The 21,772-nt window shown below is 40.4% G+C and overlaps 4 protein-coding genes across 16 annotated transcripts in view; 2 read left to right on the forward strand and 2 right to left on the reverse strand.

The window, feature by feature from the left end:
* Positions 1-15,047, forward strand: part of LOC105221299 (mucin-2) — a 30,217-nt gene extending 15,170 nt beyond the window's left edge. For 5 of the 13 annotated variants that reach the window (XM_011198148.3, XM_011198144.3, XM_054233829.1 and 2 more), the window contains 7 exons: positions 9,447-12,089; positions 12,146-12,309; positions 12,382-12,504; positions 12,570-13,253; positions 13,367-13,569; positions 13,626-13,767; positions 13,975-15,047. In XM_011198148.3, the coding sequence (XP_011196450.2) occupies positions 9,447-12,089; positions 12,146-12,309; positions 12,382-12,504; positions 12,570-13,253; positions 13,367-13,569; positions 13,626-13,767; positions 13,975-14,196 (4,181 nt within the window). In that variant the 3' untranslated portion in view covers positions 14,197-15,047. The remainder of the gene's footprint in view (positions 1-9,446; positions 12,090-12,145; positions 12,310-12,381; positions 12,505-12,569; positions 13,254-13,366; positions 13,570-13,625; positions 13,768-13,974) is intronic. The other 8 variants (XM_054233837.1, XM_054233838.1, XM_054233831.1 and 5 more) reach the window with 8 other exon arrangements.
* On the reverse strand, positions 14,777-18,785 carry LOC105221301 (methionine--tRNA ligase, cytoplasmic). The gene is made up of 9 exons (XM_011198155.3): positions 18,588-18,785; positions 18,332-18,453; positions 17,621-18,252; positions 17,358-17,561; positions 17,197-17,301; positions 16,501-17,134; positions 15,922-16,439; positions 15,437-15,866; positions 14,777-15,380 (listed from the first exon to the last, which is right to left on the reverse strand). The coding sequence occupies exons 1-9, from the start codon at positions 18,688-18,690 to the stop codon at positions 15,231-15,233; spliced, it is 2,898 nt and encodes a 965-aa protein (XP_011196457.2). The 5' UTR covers positions 18,691-18,785; the 3' UTR covers positions 14,777-15,230.
* Positions 18,786-19,193: 408 nt separating this feature from the next.
* Positions 19,194-21,249, forward strand: LOC105221303 (coiled-coil domain-containing protein 130 homolog). Its single transcript, XM_011198158.3, has 2 exons — positions 19,194-19,939; positions 19,998-21,249. Exons 1-2 carry the CDS (start codon positions 19,367-19,369, stop codon positions 20,508-20,510), a joined length of 1,086 nt encoding a protein of 361 aa, XP_011196460.2. The 5' UTR covers positions 19,194-19,366; the 3' UTR covers positions 20,511-21,249.
* Positions 20,512-21,706, reverse strand: LOC105221302 (microtubule-associated protein RP/EB family member 1). Its single transcript, XM_011198156.3, has 4 exons — positions 21,442-21,706; positions 20,941-21,383; positions 20,812-20,873; positions 20,512-20,746 (listed from the first exon to the last, which is right to left on the reverse strand). The coding sequence occupies exons 1-4, from the start codon at positions 21,584-21,586 to the stop codon at positions 20,623-20,625; spliced, it is 774 nt and encodes a 257-aa protein (XP_011196458.2). The 5' UTR covers positions 21,587-21,706; the 3' UTR covers positions 20,512-20,622.
* Between the last annotated feature and the right edge of the window lie 66 nt (positions 21,707-21,772).

Raw genomic sequence — 21,772 nt, forward strand, 5'->3', positions numbered from 1 at the left:
AAAGTTTTTCGTTTGCATGCTAACTTCTTTTCTTTTCATCAATCATGATCACATTTACACTCGTATGGTAAGTGTGGCAATAAAAATGTTTGTGTTATGCTGTATGTTTGCATTTGAATTGAAGTCCGAAATTTATATGCTTTATTTGCGCTGCTTTGATTCGGAATTTTTTATGATTTTAGATGGAATTTGTGAGAAATTAAATATGCAACAAAATTATTCGAGAAATTAAAATTTTATTTTTTTGCCCTGTAGCAAGCTTTTAATAGCTTTTTGAGTATTTACAATAGTTTTGGATTTCTCGAAGTTTTATAGTTGTCGGGCTGGAAAATGATATAAGGAAAATGCCCGAAGTCCTTCTATAACCTTATGTAAATTAGAAAATAACTGATTCACTCAATTTGTATTCGAAAACCACAACTAACTTAACTATGCAAACAAAAGACTCAAGCAAGGAACTCGGCAGCATTTGAGCCCAATCACCAGAGCATATATACTATATATACATTGAATAATAGGGTGCATAGCCTCTCACTAGTTTTGGACGCACTCTGTTAATATCCATATATGTACATATGTCCGAAAAACAATGAAAGACGTATATTGTGCTAATACAATTTATAATATTTGTCTTTATTCGATTTTATATGGTTTAGCTAATTTTATATTTTAAATGTTAGTTTTATACAAAGGTTGTCGATTTAATCAACTGCTTGCTGCGGATGGATGGTGAAAAACGAATGAAGATACGTGAATCGGAACGCAGGTCGAAAAAGAAGAAATCGCGGGTATCATTGACGATCCTTTCTATTCCCTTTTGTGTGGTGTACGGTGTTGTTATGTGTGTGGGTGTGTTGATGTGACAGTTTTCTTCTGTTCTGTGGTGAGTGTGGTGAATGTTATGTATCAGTGGTGTGGATTTGGATAAATGTTGTGTGCCAGTGTGGTATGTTGATGCTTAGTGAGTGTGGATGAATGTTACAGTTGGGGGTTGAGCCAGACTCATTTAAACATACATATATATCAGTGCATATAAGCAATTTATTTACAATTGGTGCTGCATGGCTGCATTCCCGTGGAAGAGCCCTAGTAAATTGCCAAGCAACAATTCTAAAATCGAACGAAGGAATGGGAAGATAAGCGCAGCAAACGCAAAAATCGTGTAAATTTTAAGCAACAACTGCCGACACAGCTAAACAACATCAGTACAATAACGACAACAACAACAGAAGGAAAAAGAAAACGAAAGAATTAATATTTGGCGTTGAGAAATTATGTTGCCTCGGCTAGTTGCTGATAAAATTGCTACCAGCGAAATTGTTCATGCATGCAAGCCGCCAGCCTGCAACGGCGCCCCATCAGCTCCATTGTGCGAGGCAGTAACGCCTTGTGCTGATTGCAAGTGGCTCTGCTGTTCGTCTGTAAAACTCAGTCGACGCGGTGCACACATCGACTGCCAGTCGGCCGGAGAGCAAGAAGAGCAGCCAACCAGCCAACCAAGCAGCAAGCAACCGTTGTGAAACGCAATCACACGCCAATTCTGGCTGCAATTTGATTGCGAATTTTGCTATTGCCGCAACACCAGCTAAGATGGTGCATCGGTGGCAACAACGCGAGCTAAAGAAGTTACTCAGGAGTGTTGAATTTCATATTAGAAGAGGCCTTGATTAAGGTCATTCGCTTCACTTTGCTTTGGTGGCGGCAATGAGCTGCAGTGGCTAACTAAGTATGGATGTGTGTGTATGTGTGTTGTACTCATACAATGTCGTTTATTTATAGTAAGTCTTATTGCTGGTAGCCAGGAATTTTTCCATCTTTGTTTGGTTGTCACTTAGATGCTGCAGTAATGATCCTCAGTTGAATCGGCGAGGGGGGAAAATCAGAATGTGCAGTAATGAGAGTTGACAAGACAATAGACAATTATTTGGTTAAGTAACCTCTCGTAGTAACCATAGATCTCTGGTTAACTTTATCGCATTAATATTAACTGGTGACTCAAAACAGTTTAGGTCGCGTTCAACAACCATTTAGACGTTAATGCGAGTATGAATCCGCTACTCTATAGCCAATAGAATACTGGTATATTTAGAGACATTTGAGGGACGATAGCAATAAAGCAATGAAGCTTTACTGAAACTCAAAATGTGCTTAGACATGAGCTAAGATTATCTTCTCAGATTTATGTTTTCTTATTTGAATATATATAATATATAGATATATGCATAACTTAAACACTGAAGATTCAATGTTGGAATCATGCTAATGAGCGCACATCGCATACATAATTAACTGAACATGTAAAAATGGCGGGTCCCACATCATTCCGATTGAATGCACTTGTGGCACGGCGATGTAAGATCGTAGCCGCCAAGTGGTGTATAGTTCTTCACAGTATTACATCGCCACCATGCACGGTCCACACCCACACAATACAACAACAACAACAACATTGTAGATACACAAGAAAGCCACAAATATGCAGCACTCTTCAAAGCTGGCTGGAACAAGTCCGAAGACAAGTCCGCCAGAGTGACCGCACCGCCTGCAGCGCAGCCCACTTGTTGTTGCATTTAAGCATGAGTGCGATTTAATTTGTTGCAAGCACGTTTGCTTACTGCGGCCACAAATACATGCAAACACAATTTATGCATAAATATTTCGTTTTGTTGTTTTTCTGCTGTACCTGGTGCAGCAATTTGTATGCAGCGCAGCGTAACATGGCCCCAGCTGAGAATTCTTCTGCATCGCTTGTACTTGTTAGTTGTGGAATTAGAAATATAATTTGCACATTTCCACACACAAACACAGATCTTTTGGTTGTAAAGATGGTTGGGAGCACGGCGTTGTGGTTGACTGCGCCCACTTGGCTTTCCCAAAAGAGCCAGCTATGCGATTGCGGTGTTGCCAGATAGGACTGCAACACAGTTCGTACACCTGTTGTAGAGAGTAGTTTCTGTTGTAGTTCTGCTTGAATAGTTGTTATTGGCTGCAATTGTTTGCCTTTGGTGAGAAATGCTGCAGCAACAAACAAATGCCTCATTACGTAGCACTACTCCACATGTTTGAGTCGAGTTTTGAAGGCTGGAGTGCATACAACGAAAGACTTAAGCAACAAACTTTACAATTTGTGTCGAACAAAAGTTATATGGACACAGGGAAAGGGAAAAGTGAATGGGTCTGCAATGAATTTCCATTCGTACAAACTCACAAGCGTACAAGTGAATATATATTTATTTCTGGTTTCAATTTTTCTTTATTGTACTTTTCCATATATTTCTTCAATAGCTATTTTCATTCTTGTTTAACTTAAATAGTTTGAAAAATCGATATCTAATTTTTTGTAGTGTCATTAAGAACGAGTTCGTTTATTGATGTGTGAAGTCTTCCCTTAGGTTATATTCTAAAAAATCCCAAACAACATGTTTACCCTATTTAAATAGTAGTCAATTTCTTTTGAGAAATCTTCTTTAATGCCGTGAGACCCCTTCCATGTAGCTTATATTTTGCTGCCAGTAAAGTTGCCTAAAAGTTGTGAAATTTCTTCAGGTCCTAAACTTCGATCGGTACATGTCAGAAAACAACTTCCGTTTTATTTAACTGTATTTATGTAATCGCACTTTAAACGTGCTAAACGAGTGTTTACACTAAAATACTGAATAATAACCAATAAACTTTAATTAGCGGTAATTAAAGCTTTTACTGCAGATTTCCCGATTATGACATCGTTTACTGTAAAGCTTCAAGGGACACAACACTTAATATGCTATATTTTCTATATTATGAATGTGAGTATTAAAGTTGAGTTGAAACGAGAAATAGACTTTGACTTCTACTTTTCAGGTTTTCATCATTCCAATGAGATTTAATTAAAAAAGTTTCTTAATTCCTATGCAAATTATACGAAACTGATACATATTGATTTCAAAAAAACTATAAAAATGTTCAATCAATTTGTTTCAATATCTTGTAACTAATTATAAAAGTCATTTCACGTAATAAATATTATTTACAATTTCATGAAAGCGCTCCACATGCATTGCGCAAATTGAATTACATAAGTGCCACATTTTTTGGGTGAAGAAATAGAGTTACATAACATTTCTTTGGCATTGCGATTAATTGGAAATGGTGACAGGCGAAAACGAAAACAGTTCCGTTACACTTGCCTATAGTATATATGCACTTACACTTAAGCGTACGTGCACTTAAACCTATGATACTTGCAAGTGTACATATGTACGTATGTATAAGTAAATGCGTGTGTGGACAGTTATACGGCTGGGTTTGTTTGTGTCATTATCAAAAATCAAAAGTCTACTGGCGTCCTCAAACACGCATTATGAATTAATTTCGTAATAATCAACTAATAGTCGGTCGGTGCCAAGTGGCGTTTTTGCCACAGAACAAAAACAATAAAAACATTACACACACTCTGGGTGTCTAAGCCACTATACTATAGTACGCAGAAGTACTTACGTTTTTATGTACTTGTATGCGTAAGTATTTTTGAATTTGTTTTGTGACCTGTAGACCCTGAAGGAAACACTAGAAGATTGCTTTGATAGGATGAGAACTAAAAAACTGTATTCTTGAAAAATATCATTGAAATTGAAGAGCGTGAAGTTCAATTATACTGAGAATAAATGAAAAATATATATAGAATTCGACAGACTAGACTCTAAATGCAAGTACTTAGCAAGCTAGTTTTCCTTAAACTCCCCTTGAGTTTAGGATATCGATAGCTTTTCGCACTGTCGAGTGCGTCGAACTCAAGACCCGAGGAAGGTTCTCTGCTTGTTACAAGTTTCTGTACTTGCATTCTTCTTCAACATTCAACTTTCCTGCAGGGTTGCGCATGCGCTCAATTCACTTATACAATATTTACCTTCAGGCTGTGTTTGTGGTGCTGTGCATAAATGCAGCCATAACCATATAAGTGTTTCGTAATTGCTGTCATCAAAGGCGAGCAATTTGATTATTCATAATTGTGTGTGTGTGTGCACCGCGCTTTTGGCGCCGACAGCGTGAGCTGGCTGTGACTAATTGCTGTTTGCATTGCCTACGCTGTGCTGTGCCATTTTCCAGCCAACACTTGGGTGTTGTAAGCCGCTTTTGGCTTCCCTTTTATCGAAATTGTTTTATGTCGCCATCACGAGTACTCGCATTTGATTTGATTTCACGGTGTTTTGACTTTTACGAGGAGCTGCGAGCTATGCGCCTCCCGACACATTTCTGCGCTGCGCTGTCTTAGTTTATAAGCCAATCACCTTCGCTGTTTGTCAACTTTGAGTGATTTGCTTTTCGGTTGTTTTTGGCTTGTTTTGGCTTGTTGTGCTTATCGTTTTCCGTTACAGGAAGTTGCAGTCAACGAGCGAATGAATTACGTTGTATGTATACGTTCGTGAGCTCATAGAAATAGAAAGTGTTTTCAACGCCACACGTGTGTGTGTGTGTGGTATTACGAAGTTGCTGTAGGTCGAAAATGTTACACACATGCTGATTGTTGGTTGTTGGCAATTGGCTTCATTTACTGTTATATGTTCATAATGTAATGCGCTGTTGATTATGTCTATTTGTCTATGCCGCGGCGTCCAATATGTGATTGTTGTTGTACTTGCATGTTGCGCATATAATTCGAGTATTAATTAAGTCAAATGGTGGAACTAATGTCTCGACAGCTCGATGTCGACGAACCCGCAAGCGTCAGCTTTTGGCAGCAACAATTGGCCAACGGCATCCGCATATAATGATTTTTGCATATCAAAGCAAAAGTATTTCATTTGCAAGCGTTTGCTTTGAATCACGCACACTTAAGTTTGTAAATTGCAAACAGAAATATTTTCCAAACACAGTCTCGCATGAGCGGCAATGTTGCCCAACAGCAGCTCTGTGCGCATGTGGGTATTGTTAAGTGACAGATAACAGCTTTAAGCCACTGTGGCATTGTTGAGCTTGTTCAAAGCCTTAAAGAAAGTAAAAGTTGTTGGGATATTTACAGTTTTACTCTTCGACATAAAACACAAATCCATTTTGTTTGTTTGCAGCATCCAAACACTTTTACCTTCATTTAAGTGGCTCCAACAAACTGGCTCTCGACAACAATTAGACCACTTACCGGCATACACACCCACAAACACACATTCCCGCATATGGATTGACACAATTAATATGTACATATGTCCGTCCGAATTCATCATTTTGCCCGAATGTTTATCGATGAGGCTGGTGAATTTGTGAAAGTATTCACCTTATAAAGCACGATTCAAATGGTTTATTGTAATTTTGTTTTTGTTATGCATTCCACAAGCCCCTTTTTCTATTTTCAAGTTTTCAAATGAAAATGAAACTGTTAATTCAGCTGTTGTTGCAGATGCACAATTGTTGCAAGCATGCCATGTGTGCAACTGTGCGTGTGTGTGTGTGTCGATGTGTTGTCGATTCAATTCACTTTTACTCTCATTTATGTACGAACTGCATCAATGATTTTCATTTTCCTTATAAAAACATAATTAATTTGTAAATAATTGCATTTCTTAAACGCTTCACTGCGTGTCATTTGATAACTCCTTGCGGCTGCGGCATGCTTTTACTTTTTCCTACGCTCCAACTGCCTCACTTCAGGCGATGGCTCTGCTGTTGAGACGAATGCGGTTGGTAAGAGTTTGTGCAGGGATGTATGTGACTACTGAAATATTTGAGATAACATTTAATAAAAATTTGTGAAAATGCTTGTAAAGGTTAAACGAAGAGGATTAATGTAAAGAGAAGATTGAGAAGGCGTATTTTTGATTAAAAAATAAATTAAAATTCCCAATTGTAATCTTTCTTCATCTTCTTCAACTGCAAATACTCACTTATTCCCTTGGTATATATGGGATCCGCGGTTAAGTTATAGACTTTTTCTATCCATCATTGAAAAATAATATAAAACTACGAGATGAGTTCAAAAACTAACAGGATTTTTCGTTTTTTGAAAAACATTATTTCTTCATACGTCTACATTAATGTTGTCGTTTTTAAAACAGTCCTCATTCGATATTATGCAGTTATGCCAGCGCTTCTCGCAATCGTCCACACACTTCTCAAACTCGATTTTTGGGATATCCGTTCGCTCATTCAGCGATTTCTCGTATGTTTTGAAAATGACGTCCCTTTAAGTTAAGGAAAAAGTCACTCGGAGACAAATATATCGAATATGAAGGTTGTCATTACAGTATTGTTTTGGCCAAGAATTCAGTAACAAGGAAGGAATATAGGTAATAGAAAGGAAGCGTAATAGAAATTAAAAAAAAAACCTCGGCAATTGGACTTTTGGAAAAATGGAAATTTTCAAAATACCGTTATTTTTTAACCCTATACGTGGGTTCGAGGTTAAGGCACAAACTTTTCCTTATAAAAATTTAACCTTACGAGAATAAGGTTTGGCTTTAGTCTATTTTTTGCTAAGGATAGATATTTTAGATTCTATAACTTGTTAAATTTATATATGCAAATAATTGAGCGAACAAAAGACTGCAGTAACGAACTTGCCACATATATTTCATTGAAATCCGCAGAACACGATGAATATACCTTGGAATCTGAATTTGTTAGGGGATCTCAAATTTAAGGTTGCACATTGAATTGGAAATCATTTGTTATACTTCGTCGGTTTTGAGTTACTTGTGACACCTTCGTTCACCATAGTTCCAAAGTGTGCCATGTGCCACATATTTCGCCATTGTCAGGGAGATCAAGTGATGAATGTCATTTATGGATGGATGTAAAAATACAAATTCTATGTAAACTGAGCTGAAACTCTAAAAGGCAATGGAAATCGCATTCAAATCTAAACAAGTGAGCTCACATTTTTTGTTGTTCTTGTTTTGAAAAGTGAAATTCAACTGAGCAAATATACACAGAGTAAACAAACATTGCCATATCACTTTATTTTCATACAAAAGAATGCATGCAAGCACTAGCACACACACATAAACACACATCAGTTTACATATATATGTAGATGTGTCTAATTTTGCTGTCTGCCATTGTATTGGCTCTTTGAACACATGCTTTAAGTCAGAGAAACGTCTAAGTACGTGCTTTTATTTGCGAGCTGGCGGCTTCGCGGCTCTTGAAGATACAGATCGGCGTCAACAGCAAAGAGCAACCGCATGATGATTCTGGCGGCCATATCGCCGTGCGTTGTAAATCAGATTACCATCGTCTTTCAATGGCTGAAGGCAATGCCACATATGGCTCTTGTCAGCTTGTCAGGCTCGCTCAGCTCGACTGCGCGCCAGATTATCGCTACGCCATCTGGGCTGCCACGCCGGAGTAATGCGATAGTCACACTGCACACTATTGAAATTGTGGAATCGAAGCAGCTGTGGCCTGCGCAGGGGAGCGCAGAGGGTCGCGGTTTATAGAAGTGTTAATAAAAATCGTGCACACACGTGAGAATATGTGCCGTTTGAAGTATGAATGTGTGTGTGAGGATGTGTAATGCAAAGTGAATTTGTAAGAACGAGCGAAATACGAGAATAGGAGGAATGGCAATCGCAATAAAAATTCACTTGAAACTGATATTGCACACGTACGAAAATGTGTGCTTTTGTGGCAGGTGAAAATATTTCGCCATGAAGAAGAAAGTGTGAAAAGATCACATTATGTGTCGTGTGCAGAACTTCTTCACTTTTCACAACTTTCACTTTGCAGCTGCAGTTCTAACTCTAATTGAATGGCTCTGAAGAATAACTGATACAAATCGAATTAAAACTCAATTGAATTCGTTTGATAGTGGAACTTGATTTTATGCCCGACGGAAGATTGTTCTCAAAATTTAAAAAATGGATTATCCTTTAATTTATTTATTGGGGCTTAAGCAATGATCACACCTTCAACAAATTATAATTTGTACTGTATCTCAAAAATGATCCGTAGTTAATGCAAAGGAAGGTTGGCTGGACAATTATTTACTCTTTAAAATCGCAGCTTTGACTGCCGAAGAAAGAAGACTTTGAAGACACCTTAGGCTCATCATCTTAGGATTGACGTTCCTTCAAAATGTGTTACTAATGTCGTACTTTAATATCTCGCTTGCAAAAGCTCCAGTTCTCAGTAAATTCGGATGTCTTCACACGCACATTTTTATAGGCAAATTAACCAAATTAAGCGGCTTAACAGTCGTCGACCGCTCGTCTAGCGTACAGTTGGCTAAGAAAACACACCAGTTCTATTCTCTTTTATTATATAGTTTACGCAAATAAACTTTATTATTCTAGAATTACAAAATAGTACAAGTTAGTATCTAAAAGTGGGAATTTCATAAGCAGCGCAATTTATCGCTTCCATTACGTACTTGTTCTGTTGTAATGACGAATGTTTTATTCAAAGATTTAGCTTCGCTTGAACCTGTTTTCCATAACACACAGCGATTCATGTTCATTTCTTTCGCTTACTTTTAGAATGTCGGCAAGAGGAGTACGCGCGTCCATCAATTTCACAAATATCACCAAAATCCAGCAGTCCCATGGTGTCTGAGGCGCCCATTCTTTTGCACACCTCCTCGAAATTAGTGCTCGAGAGCACGATTGTTGAGACAAACAATATAGCTGAGAGTTTACTGACGACTGATGGCGGCCTCGATCATGACGATAATGAAACACGCCAGCACATACGCATGGAACGCTCCGCTCAGCCAATATTGAATGAAAACTATCCCAAATCTGGGCCTAATGATGTGCATTTCCCGAGTGATACGGAGAAGGAAGTAGGCGCTGGCCATTACTTCCAATACAATATTAAACCGACTGGCACACTAAGTGATGACACCTCTGAAGCGCCGGAACGTACGAAGAGCGCACGTGCGGGCAAAACATTGAAGCCCTCGTTCGGTGGCATTACGTCGACGTCTACGCCGGCCACCACTTCAGTAACGGAGTCTTTTTTAGCGAAAGGGGACCTGCGACAGCTTACGTCGGGGTCCCCGATCAATCCGACGCGCAGTACTGCTACCTCGACGGCGGCCACTGCCACGGCCTTGCCGCATAATCCGCGTCAAAACTCGAATCCGGATATACAGGACATTATAACGGGTATTGTTAAGCTCTTAAATGGCAATGTTAACGTTCATGCCAATACACAAGGACTGCGTCGTCCATCTGCCAGTCGCATTAATAATCGTGGACCACCGCGTATATCTGATGTGCAAACATTGCCGATAGATTATGATACGCAGAAGAAACCATTGGGATCATCTATTCGTCCACCGCCATATACGGGACCATTCGATCGGCCGGAACGGCCATTTATTACAGGTGTACCAATTCCTGAGCAAATTGTGCCCTTGCGACCAGGATTTATTAGTCAAAGACCGCCATGGCATCGACAGAAACCAAGACCTCCAATCACTACTGCTATTGGTGGTAGACGTCCAATACCACAATATAAACCAATGCCGAATTCACAGTTATCGCCTCCTGCCGCTGAAGAATCAGCCATCCCTGCCAAAGACACGCCGGAGATGACGTCATCTCAACATTCAGGGGAAATTTCCGTGCCTCCAGACTATAACGATGCAAATGGCGATGCGCCTAAACCGACTGACGCAACCTATGATTCAGAGTTCTCTAATGAAGACACGAATTCTCAATACATTGAGGTATCCGATCAAGACTCTAATGAAACTGCTGATCAAGATCCTATGGCGGCTGAGAAAGACGAATTAGAAGAGGATGAGGTAGCGCCAATGCAGGCGTTACCGCCACCCACAAAGAAGGATGAGCAAAATAATAAGAAGAAACCTACTAAACATAAGGGTCCTGACAAGAAGAAACACACAAAAGAAAATTATGGAGCAATAATCGAAAGCACCTCTGTTGTACACGATGAGATGCAAATGTCTTCTACATACGCACCGATGCCGATGGAGATCGGTGGAGATGCTATTATTGACCCATCGACAGAAGAGGTTATTTTCATGACACCTAGTAAGACGCCCGCCCTGGAAATCAGTTCTAAAATGGATGACACAAGTTCTCCTACTGAAATAGCAACGCAAAGCTCCATCTTTACTACAGCATTACCGAATATATCTCAGAGCCCGATTATGCTGAGCCCATCGAGCACCACTGAACTGTTGGCGACCATTCCACCTGCTTCAACTAATACCACACCCAAACCACTTCCCACAACTACTACTACTAGACTACCACCACCACCACCACTATCAACTACCACATCTATTAATACCATCACTTCCACCTCTGTCGCACCGCCCGCGACGCCCTCTGTTAACACCCACCCAACGCCATTGCCTCAACCTCCACCTGACTATCAACCACGACCAGGTATAGTTCTTGATGATCCCGAATTCAAACCGGGTGGACGACCACGTCCGCCACGACCACATCCACCCCGTCCAGCTGATGTCCCACAACAACCACCATTTAATATTCAACCCACACGACAGCATTTGCCTCCTGGCTATGGGGAAATATTTGATGTAACTCTATCAGCCATACAAGGTCCTGGGTCGGTAGGCGGTTCGCAACAGACGATAAATATCAAACCATATGGATCATACGGCAACAGTGGGGGTCAACAAGGCGATATAATACTATCTGCCGCAGGTGATGATGGTTTTGTTTCTATTGATGGTAAGCGCACTTACATCAATCTCTTTGGTGATCCTACAGATCCGCCCGTTGGAGTACCCACTACACCCGCGACGGCAATACCCCAACTACCTGGAAGCGGTGCCACGGTAGGCAGCGGTAATGGTAGTGGTAATGGTGTAGATAGCAGTGGAAATGGTGGATCCGGTGGCGGTAATGCAGTTACTCAGAACAACATACCCAGTCTAGGTTCAGGATATGGTATACCAGAAACTGAGGTTGTAGATTTGGAGCCGACCAAGTCCAATAGTGTAAAGCCACAATCGTCTACTACTAATTCTGGACCAACGAGACCTCATTATCGTTCCCGACCAACACAGCCGCCTGTGCGTATCGACACTTGCATTGTGGGCGACGATTCGACTTGCGATCAAGCGCAACACGAACGTTGCAAGACCGAGAACGGTGTTTCCAGCTGCCACTGTCGACCCGGTAAGAAATGAACTCAAATATGTTTAGAAGACGCTCTACAAATACTTCTTAAATAGGTTACTCCCGACGCAAGCATCGCGAACCATGCAGGAAGGTCATATCTTTCTATCTGGGCATGCGTGTGGACCGTATTTACGAGCATCGTATTGTGTGGGACAACAAGCTTTTGGACAAACACAGCGAACCCTATGGACAACTAAGCTACGAGTCGATTAGAGCAGTAAATCCAAATGCACCCAAACATAAACTCCATAGAGCATGTAAAGCATAATATTTGTTCTCTTGCTTTCAGATTGACTCAGCCATGTCAATGACGCCCTACTCGGATGAGTTCATGGATGCACGAGTTAACAATATTTACCGTGGTGATCCGAATCTGGGTGGTAGCGGTGTGTTCGTCAACATGACCATCAAAGTGAGTACAAATCCACAGGCAATGCCAAGTTCAAGGTCTATTAGTAATTTTAAATTTTCTCACAGCTTGATGAAAGTGTTGAAACTTTGCGCCCAAATCTTCGCGCTGATGTCCAAAAACATTTGTTGGGCGTACTCCACCGACGAAACAATAATATTGGTAACTCTGTACTGTACGTTTCTTCACCGGAGGGCTCTATAACGGCCTTACACGACCTGGACGAATGTCAGTCACGCGAGTTAAATGATTGCCATGCAAGTGCGTCATGTTCCAATTCGTGGGGAAGCTTCCGTTGTGCCTGTGAGGCAGGTCTCCGTGATCCATGGGCCGATCAACCACAGCGCGCTGGTCGCGACTGTCAATCTTGTCCGGACTCATACTGCAATAATCGTGGCACCTGCAGTTACAATGAGGAAGGAAATCAAGTTTGTGCTTGCGACTCCAGCCATTATGGCGGACAATGTGAGATCGACGGTGAAGTTTTGGGCGTAGCTATTGGCGCTTCCTTGGCCGCGGTAATTATTATAGTGTTGACATTGGTTTGCCTGATAATGTGGTCGCGTCGTTGGCAACGAGAGCAGAAGAACGCTATTGGTTCGCCGGTATTTGGTTATATGAATACGGCGCCAATGAAATCAGCTGGTCTGCCGGGACAACCGGGCTACCAAGTAACGTTGGAGGATCGTATGCGTTGGGCACAAATCGCTGATGTAATGGCACAGACGAACCATTACGGGGTAAGTCCGATTGTGAGTATATCGAAGAGAGATTACAGAAGCCAACTGTGAGGATAGTAGCTCTGTAATAATATATGTTATATGTACGCTCGAAACTCCTTTGTTTAAATCCCAAATTTTTACAGGCGGAACCGGTCGGACCCACACGCCCATCGTCGGCAATGTTCGCTTATCCGAATCTGCAATCTATGGGTATGGGCACCATGGGCGGCATGTCAATGCAGGGCACCATGCAGATGCACCAGGCGGGCAGCATGGCACCGCCAGTTCCACTGCCACGGTATGAGTGCGTATACCCCTCAGACAATTCCTCCAATACAAATAAAAAGTTGTTTCACACCGACCCAATTTCGTTTCCTCCAATAACTTTTGCGTTTTTTCCAGAAGATTGGGGTTGAGTTCCCGCTCGAATGGCATGCGCACCTTGGAGAATTCCAGCTCAAGTGAGGAAGAGGATCGTGCTGATCTGCTCGGGCGTAATTTTCAAGTACCACGACCAAAGAGTAGAAGTAATGGAAGCATAGCGGTAAGTTGTTAATAGAAAAAAATTGAAGTTGAATTGAAATTGAGGAGAACATAAATTTAAAATAAAGTTCAATGTTTTAAAACGTCCTAAATAACGAATTTCGTTATCTCCCTTTCCTTGACTTCCATTATATTCATATAATACCTTAATTATGTACGAAATCATTATTCACCATGAAAATCACTTATGCTTCGTTACTTTCCGCAGAATCAGTCGGGCATCTACTACGACGTCGACTATGAGCCATCGGGCAATGGCATCGGCAATACGAGTGTGGATCATTTGTATGGTTCGCAAAATCAGTCATCCTCCCACTCACACACGCACTCACACTCACACAGTGGCAATAATCACATACCGGGACCACAGGGCATACCAATGAGCACCTACACATCCGGACGGGCCCCGAGTAGTTACTACATGAAATAATACCGTTAACGCATAAATACGTAGTAGTCTGTCTGCTGAGCGCCTCATGCGGGTGTTGAATTTCAAATTTTCGAAATTCGGGAGGGTCAATTCAATTCTTGTATTTGCCTTAAGAGCTAGTCGTTAAGTGAATATGTAGTTGTAAATAAAAATTAACGAAATAACACGATACTATTAATTTATTTAAATAAAAAAAAAAAACCATAGAACATTAAGTAAAATTAACTGTTATTTAAGCACCCATTCTTTAGTTAAGCTAAGTCTATTTATCGCTCCTTTACTAACTTCGGCTGAAGGAAGAACGCACATGTCTATGTTTAAGTATTGTAACGCAGTAATTTGAAGAATGCAATTTATTTTAATAACTTCAACAAGTTTGTTTATAAAATACCAACAAAGTTGTTGTAAATATAAGTAAATGTAAAAAATCAGTGTACATACGTATATATTCTAAACATATGTAATAAATTTAATAGAGACCAAAAACACTCTGTATTAACCTCAATTTGGATCTCCTCTATATCACGAGACCAGCGATTCAGTTGTAAACAAAATTAAAAAAACCACAACACCAACACCGTTTAATGCAATGTCTTACCAAATTTATTGAATTCATTTTCATAGACAAAGAGTAATACAATACTTTCTGTGAGTAATCAAGCCATGTAAAGTTTAAATATTATTTTTTAGTTTTTAGTTTTTTGGGGTTAATGTGGTGTGTAAAATATGCTACTTGCCAATATTTAATTAAATCAAATACTTCGCGTAACCAACACAATAAAATAAATTAATTAGTAATAAAATTAAGAATATCAAGGGAAAGCAACCATTTGAGTTGAATAAGCCTTCAGCTACAAGCGTAATTGAAATGAGGTTACAGTCAAATAATGCTTACAAGTAATATTTTGAGATGAGCAACAGAGTGTAACATTTTTCCAGGAAATCAGTTACACATTCAAATATGCGTATGTAAAAAACGATAGAATGCTTGATTGCATGGTGATGCTGGATTATGTCATTACACTTGGCATCGTCTACTTCTTCTTTTTATTTTTACCCTGAGCCGCCGGCTGGGGTGCGCCGGTGAGTGTGGCAAGTTCCTTTTTCAGTTGCAGCAACACTTCCACTTCCGGTTTCCATACGCTGGCATCACCGCTCGCCTTCAATTGGCGCACCTTCTCGCCCTATAGAAAGCAGTGTCATTTACAAAACAAAATTAAAATTGTTGTATTTGTCTCACCTGCTGTGTGATACGTTGCTCCAGTTCCTTAACTTTTCCGTCACTGGCTACAGGCGTCGCCGCAGCCGGTGCCGCAGTTGGAGGCGCTGCTTGAGCGGCAGCTAATTTCTTTTTGAGATCGAGCAAAACATTCACTTCTGGCTGCCAAACTGCTTTGTCTTTCGTTGACGCTTTCAATTGGCGCACCTTTTCGCCCTGCAAACGCACGGCTTCCTCCAACTGAGCCACCGATTGTGTGCCATTTGCGAGGGGTGAGGGCTTGCTTGTATCGCTTGTTGCCGTTGCCGCTTGATTGCCATTTGTTTGGTCCTGCACACCGCCAAACTTCATTTTAAGCTCTTCGATAAAGCTCTGCTCCAATTTAGTGAACAGCGGTGCTGGTTTGCCAATCTTATGGCCAGACGGCAGCAGAATGTTGATAAATGGTTTTCTGCAAACGTTACCGTTAAAAATAAATACTTAAATGAAGCAACTGGCGTACTTACTCTGGATTTAGTTGTGTCGGCTTGGCATTCAACTGAGCGAATAGCGTGCGTGCAATTGTGGGCATGTATGGCAAAATCAGATTGGCCAGCAGCGCTGCGATATTGGCGCAAACGCCAATGATGGTGGCAGCGCGTGCCTTCTGCTCATCGGTGCCCTTCAGCAGTACCCATGGCTGTTGGGATTGCATGTAACCGTTGCCGTGACGCGAGATCGAGAGCAAATGGCGTATGCCGTCGCGCAATTTAGCCTTTTCAAGTGAGTTTATGTAGCCACGTACTTCGCGGTTGATGAGCGCCAACAGAATGAGGTCATCCTTAGTCAGCGTCATGGTGGGCACGACGCAATTGAAGTTCTTTTCACAGAAGACTAAGGCACGATTCACGAAATTACCCAAATTGTTTAGCAAATCGGAATTATTACGCGCACCCAAGTCATTCCAACTGAAGCTGGAGTCTTGACCTTCGGGACGTGCCGAGGCTAGATAGAAACGCCAAATATCAGCAGGAATGCCAGTTTCCTAATTAGAAAAACAAATTCGTATTACATCGGAAGACAAATAAAAACCGTTTGACTCTCACCTGAGCATCGTTGCCAAACACTCCGATACCACGGCTCTTACTGAATTTGCCATCTTCGTAGTTCAAATACTCTGTCGCCATAATATTCGTTACCATAGTGTGGCCCTTGTTAGTCGCCAATAGCGCAGACGGGAATACCACGGAATGGAAAGGAACGTTGTCTTTGGCCATGAACTGGAAGAGCTCCACTTTTACATCCTTCGACGGTATCCACCACTGTTTGTATTCGCTGGTGTAATTCTTGGTCATTGAGATGTAACCGTATGGAGCATCGAACCACACATAGAATACTTTCTTTTCGAAGCCAGCAAGTGGCACGGGTATACCCCATTTCAGATCACGTGTAATACAGCGCGGTTTGAGACCTTCACGTAGCCAAGAACGAGCAATAACGCGCGCATTGTTCGTCCAGCCCATCTCGGAGCCCTCCATCCAAACACGCAGTTGTGATTCAACCTTTGGCAAGTCAAGGAAGAGTTGGTCAGAGGACCGCAATACAGGGGCGCTGTTACAGATTTTGCAACGTGGGCGAATTAGTTCGGTGGCGTTAACCAGTTTGCCACACTTGTCGCACTGATCGCCACGTGCATCTTCATAACCGCAACCAGGATGAGGACAGGTGCCCTCTACGAAGCTAATAGCATAAATAAATGTTAAAATATATTTCTAGGGTTATAACAGCTTTTCAATACTTACCGATCCGCGAGAAAACGATCACATTTTACACAAAGTAGCTGCTCGACGCTCTCAGTGAATATGTAGCCGTTGTTGTACACGTCATGAAATGCTTCTTGCACAATTCTGAAAACAGTTTATTTTTTTTAATTAGAGCCCAATTCAAAGAATAATAGTCTTACTCAGTTTGATGCTGCGATGACGTACGACCAAAGAAATCAAATCCGATGCCGAACCAGCGATAAATAGAGTTATGCAGCTCAAAGTATTTGTCACATATTTGCTTTGGTGTAAGGTTCTCCGCAAGCGCCTTGTTTTCCGTTGCCGTGCCGTACTCGTCAGTACCACATATCAAAAGAGTATTGTAACCAGCTGCGCGGGAATATCTATAAAGAGAAACAATTGTAACACATATTTTTGTTAACACAAGTGTAGTGTCACAAACCGAGCAAAAATATCTGCAGACAACACACAGCCGATAATGTTGCCCAAATGTGGCACATTATTAACATAAGGTAACGCAGAGGTTATTAAAATGTTACGTTCACCCGCTTTCGGCAAAACGGTGCGCGGTTCAACACGTTGCGGCACAGATACTGGTACAAAGCTGTTTTGAGCATTCGCCAACTCATCTTCCGTGACTGTATCTGCCAAACTTCCGGTTGCTTCCGCTAATAACTTCTCCGACTCAGATTCTGTATGGACACGAACTGGAACGTGGTTTAGACCACCATAACGGTTGGAATTTTGCAAAGATGTGAATGTTAGGCCGGCTAATGGAGTTTCTGCCAGCACCGCTTGAATTTCAGGTAAGGCAGTCATTTTTCGATACCAAGCCTTAAGATGCTCGATATTCTGGGCACCTTTCAATGTGCCATCGGGGGCTAACAACGACCAGACAGCGATATCTGCTGCGCTTACTTTATCGCCCGTTAGAAAAGCTGACTCTGCCAAACGATCATCTAATTTTCTAACTAGTATATTTAGCACAGGCAGAGCGTCAGGATTTGCACGATGACCGACGGATAAATGTTGTGCCAAAGCCGGTGCCAACTTAACCGTAGACCATTCCAACCACTGCAAGACAATTATAATATATATATAAGCAAATGTTTTGGATTGTCTTTACATTCTAATTTACACAAATGACACTAACCTCGTCGCGAAGGGCACCTTCATCCGGAAATAGAAAGTGTGCTACAGCATCTGTAGAAAACAATTTCAAACCATTTTCCAGCTCCACTGTTGGCAAAACCAAATAATCTTTGCAGGCAGGGTCTGGAAATAATTGTAGCTTATTGCATCAGATTGCATTTTAATCGCATTATTCAAATTCTTTGGAATTTTACGACAAATCACTGTTACGTGCCACTCGAGCAAAATAAGTTGTGATTACACTCCCTTCCACTTACCATTTAACGTGACTTTAACCACTTCCACTTGTTTATTAGCAAATTTCGCCAACAATTGCAATTTTAATCCAAATGGATTTCCTTCGTTGGTAAAAATTTTCATATTTGGTATTTTATCCACCACCAAATTCTAATATCTAAAATCGCACAAACACGCGATAGTTCTTCGATGACAGATACCAATTGAATTGAATTTTGCCAGTTGCCACGACTTTTAAGAAGTAAATATGGCAGTGTTGCATTACACAGTAGCTAATTATTTTGAGATATTTGATAGCAGAGCGAGTGTTATGTGGAAAGCTCAATCCGAAGAGAATAAAACTTTTGGGTTAAAACTTTGTAGTTTGAGCAAAAGCTGTGAGAGTGTATTTACGGCTTCACAGATGAATAAACTTGGAATTCAAAGAAATCAATTCACAATTTTTTTTTTGGTTGTAACAATGACAATAAAGTTATAGTGTATTATTTTTAATTTGAAATTGATTTTTAGAAAGTTATCACATTTGCAAAAAAAAATTAACTAGAAGAAACTAAATTTCTGAATGGAATTGAACTTCAATAATAAATTAACCTTACTGGATGTTAATGTCCTACGCGCCACTGTGGCTAAACAGCTGATCTGTTCGCTCCATTGTGAATAACCTTTGTTTTGACATTTAATATTTTCATTTGGTTCAAGATAGCATTCATTTGCTTACTATACCGATAAACAAAATATAATTATTTGTGACAGAAATTGTGTTGTAAACGTTTAATTTTCTTTAAATAAACAACGTAAAATGGGTGAACGCAAGGGACAAAATAAGTATTATCCCCCCGATTACGATCCGAAGAAGGGTGGACTTAATAAATTTCGTGGGACACATGCCCTACGCGAGCGGGCCCGGAAAATTCATTTGGGCATAATTATTATACGTTTTGAAATGCCCTACAATATTTGGTGTGATGGATGTAAAAATCACATAGGAATGGGTGTGCGTTATAATGCGGAGAAGACAAAAGTGGGCATGTACTACTCCACACCCATTTATAAATTTCGAATGAAATGTCATCTATGCGACAATCATTTCGAAATACAAACCGATCCCGGAAATTTAGATTATGTTATTCTATCCGGAGCACGCCGACAAGAGAATCGTTGGGATCCGTTGCAAAATGAACAGGTTGTACCCGAGACTAAGGAAGTACAAAAACGCCTATTTGATGATGCGATGTACAAGTTGGAACATCAAGCAAAAGATGTCAAAGCTGGAGAGGATGCGAAACCGGTACTGGAGCGCTTAGTCGAACGCAATCGAAGTGTTTGGGATGACAGTTATGAGGCCAATTGCCGATTAAGAGCAGAGTTTCGAGTAAGATACTTCGTGTTTGTATGAATAGTTGAAAAATATTGAAAATGTTCACTTTCAGACTAAAAGGAAAGAACTAAAAGCACAAAAAGAACTTGATGATCAATTACTTGCGAGAAATAGTCTTGATATAGCGCTTTTACCGGAAATTGCACAAGATAAGCAAATGGCAGAGTTGATGATGTTGCAAAGCAAGTCGGCGCAAGAAAGAGAAGCAGAGAAAAGATTGGATATATTAATGAAACCTGCTCTCCAAGGTGCCACCAAAACAACCTTTGGTGGAATGAAACGTCAGAAAATACTAAATACGCATTTACAATTCGGAGATTTGGGTATTAAAAAGAAAATCGAAGCATGTACAGGCACTGAACCAGCAGTTACTACAATAGCTGAAAGCCATACAAGCAAAGAAGATTGTACGTCGTTGGAGGACAAATCTTCGAAGAATGCGGAGGAGTCTAATGGGCAAAACGAAAAATTGGAAAAAGAGGAAGCCAAGTTAATAAATCTGCCAAAGAGTTTGGCATTGGTCTGTGATTATAATAGCAATAGTGAAAATGATAGTAGCGATTAAATACATTACACAAAAAGTTTTATTATCGTAAAAACATTTGAATAAAACTAATAACATACACATAATCAAAAATTCAATATTTATAATCAAAGTATAACACACAATTATGAATTTACAACTCCGCGGTCTCGCATCCCGACTCATTATTTCCATTTCCTTGGACATCAGTATCGGTGGCATATAATATGGCCAGTGCACGTTCACACAACTCGTCGTGATCTGTGAATTCTTTCAACCTGGTAGAAAGTATTGCATAATATTATAGCAATATGTTGAGAGTAATTTGTTGTTGTTAACTTACACATTTTCAACATCGAGTAGTTTTTTATAATAGAAATTTCTTTCATTTAATATTATCGCGGTCTAAGAGTTATAAATGGGAATATTTAAAGATTTGCAAGAGAATAGATACGAAACGATATGTACAAACCTGCTCAGCTAGTTTATCACGAGTCTCTTGCAGAGATCGCAGGCTTCGTGGCGAACCACTTTCATCCACGTTAAGTTGCGTTGAATTCGCCGTTGGTGGTGTCATCTCCGAACCTCCCCGATTCAGCACTTTTTTAGTTGCTTTTACTGTTTTATGATGGATTTGTGGCTTTTGTGTATTCGGAAGCTTTACATTTTCTTTACCGGCTGCATGCACATCATAAAACTTCTTAAACCATTGCAGAAATTCGAAGTTATCCTGGAAACGTCCTTTTATCAAACGCTCAATCGGCACGGACTTTTCGTAGTTTATACGTGTGAACGCCATTTGGAAGAGTTTCAAATTGTGTAAAAATTCATGTTCCAATTTTGCGTTGGCTTTTATCTTTTTCGCACCAACTGAATTCGGGAAGAGCATTTCCATAATTTGGCAATAAGCAACACCTGTTGAGTTTTTTAAAAATGAATTAAGTGTACTTAGTCAGAAATACAGTACCAGTACCTGAGCAGAGATCCTCGATTTTTGTATATTCGCCTTGGACGGTTGTATTAATCCAACGCAGCATTTCATGACGAGACATCTTCTCTGAAGAAGCGTGCGTTAGTGCAACTGGTGCCTTTACATCCGGAACGGCTTGAGTACTCATTTTTTATAATTTATCTTTATAATTTAAAGTTAATGATTAAAATTATTGACAAATTTTGGCGTTTAATAACGGATCGAACAAAAACTGACACAGCATTGGCGCCAAACAACTATAAAAACAAACACAATAAAGGAGAGGGCAAAGAAACGGTGACACCCAATATGCAAAGGATAATGCAAAGCTCAA

Source organism: Zeugodacus cucurbitae, chromosome 6 (assembly GCF_028554725.1).
Source record: "Zeugodacus cucurbitae isolate PBARC_wt_2022May chromosome 6, idZeuCucr1.2, whole genome shotgun sequence".
NCBI classification, from domain to species: domain Eukaryota; kingdom Metazoa; phylum Arthropoda; class Insecta; order Diptera; family Tephritidae; genus Zeugodacus; species Zeugodacus cucurbitae.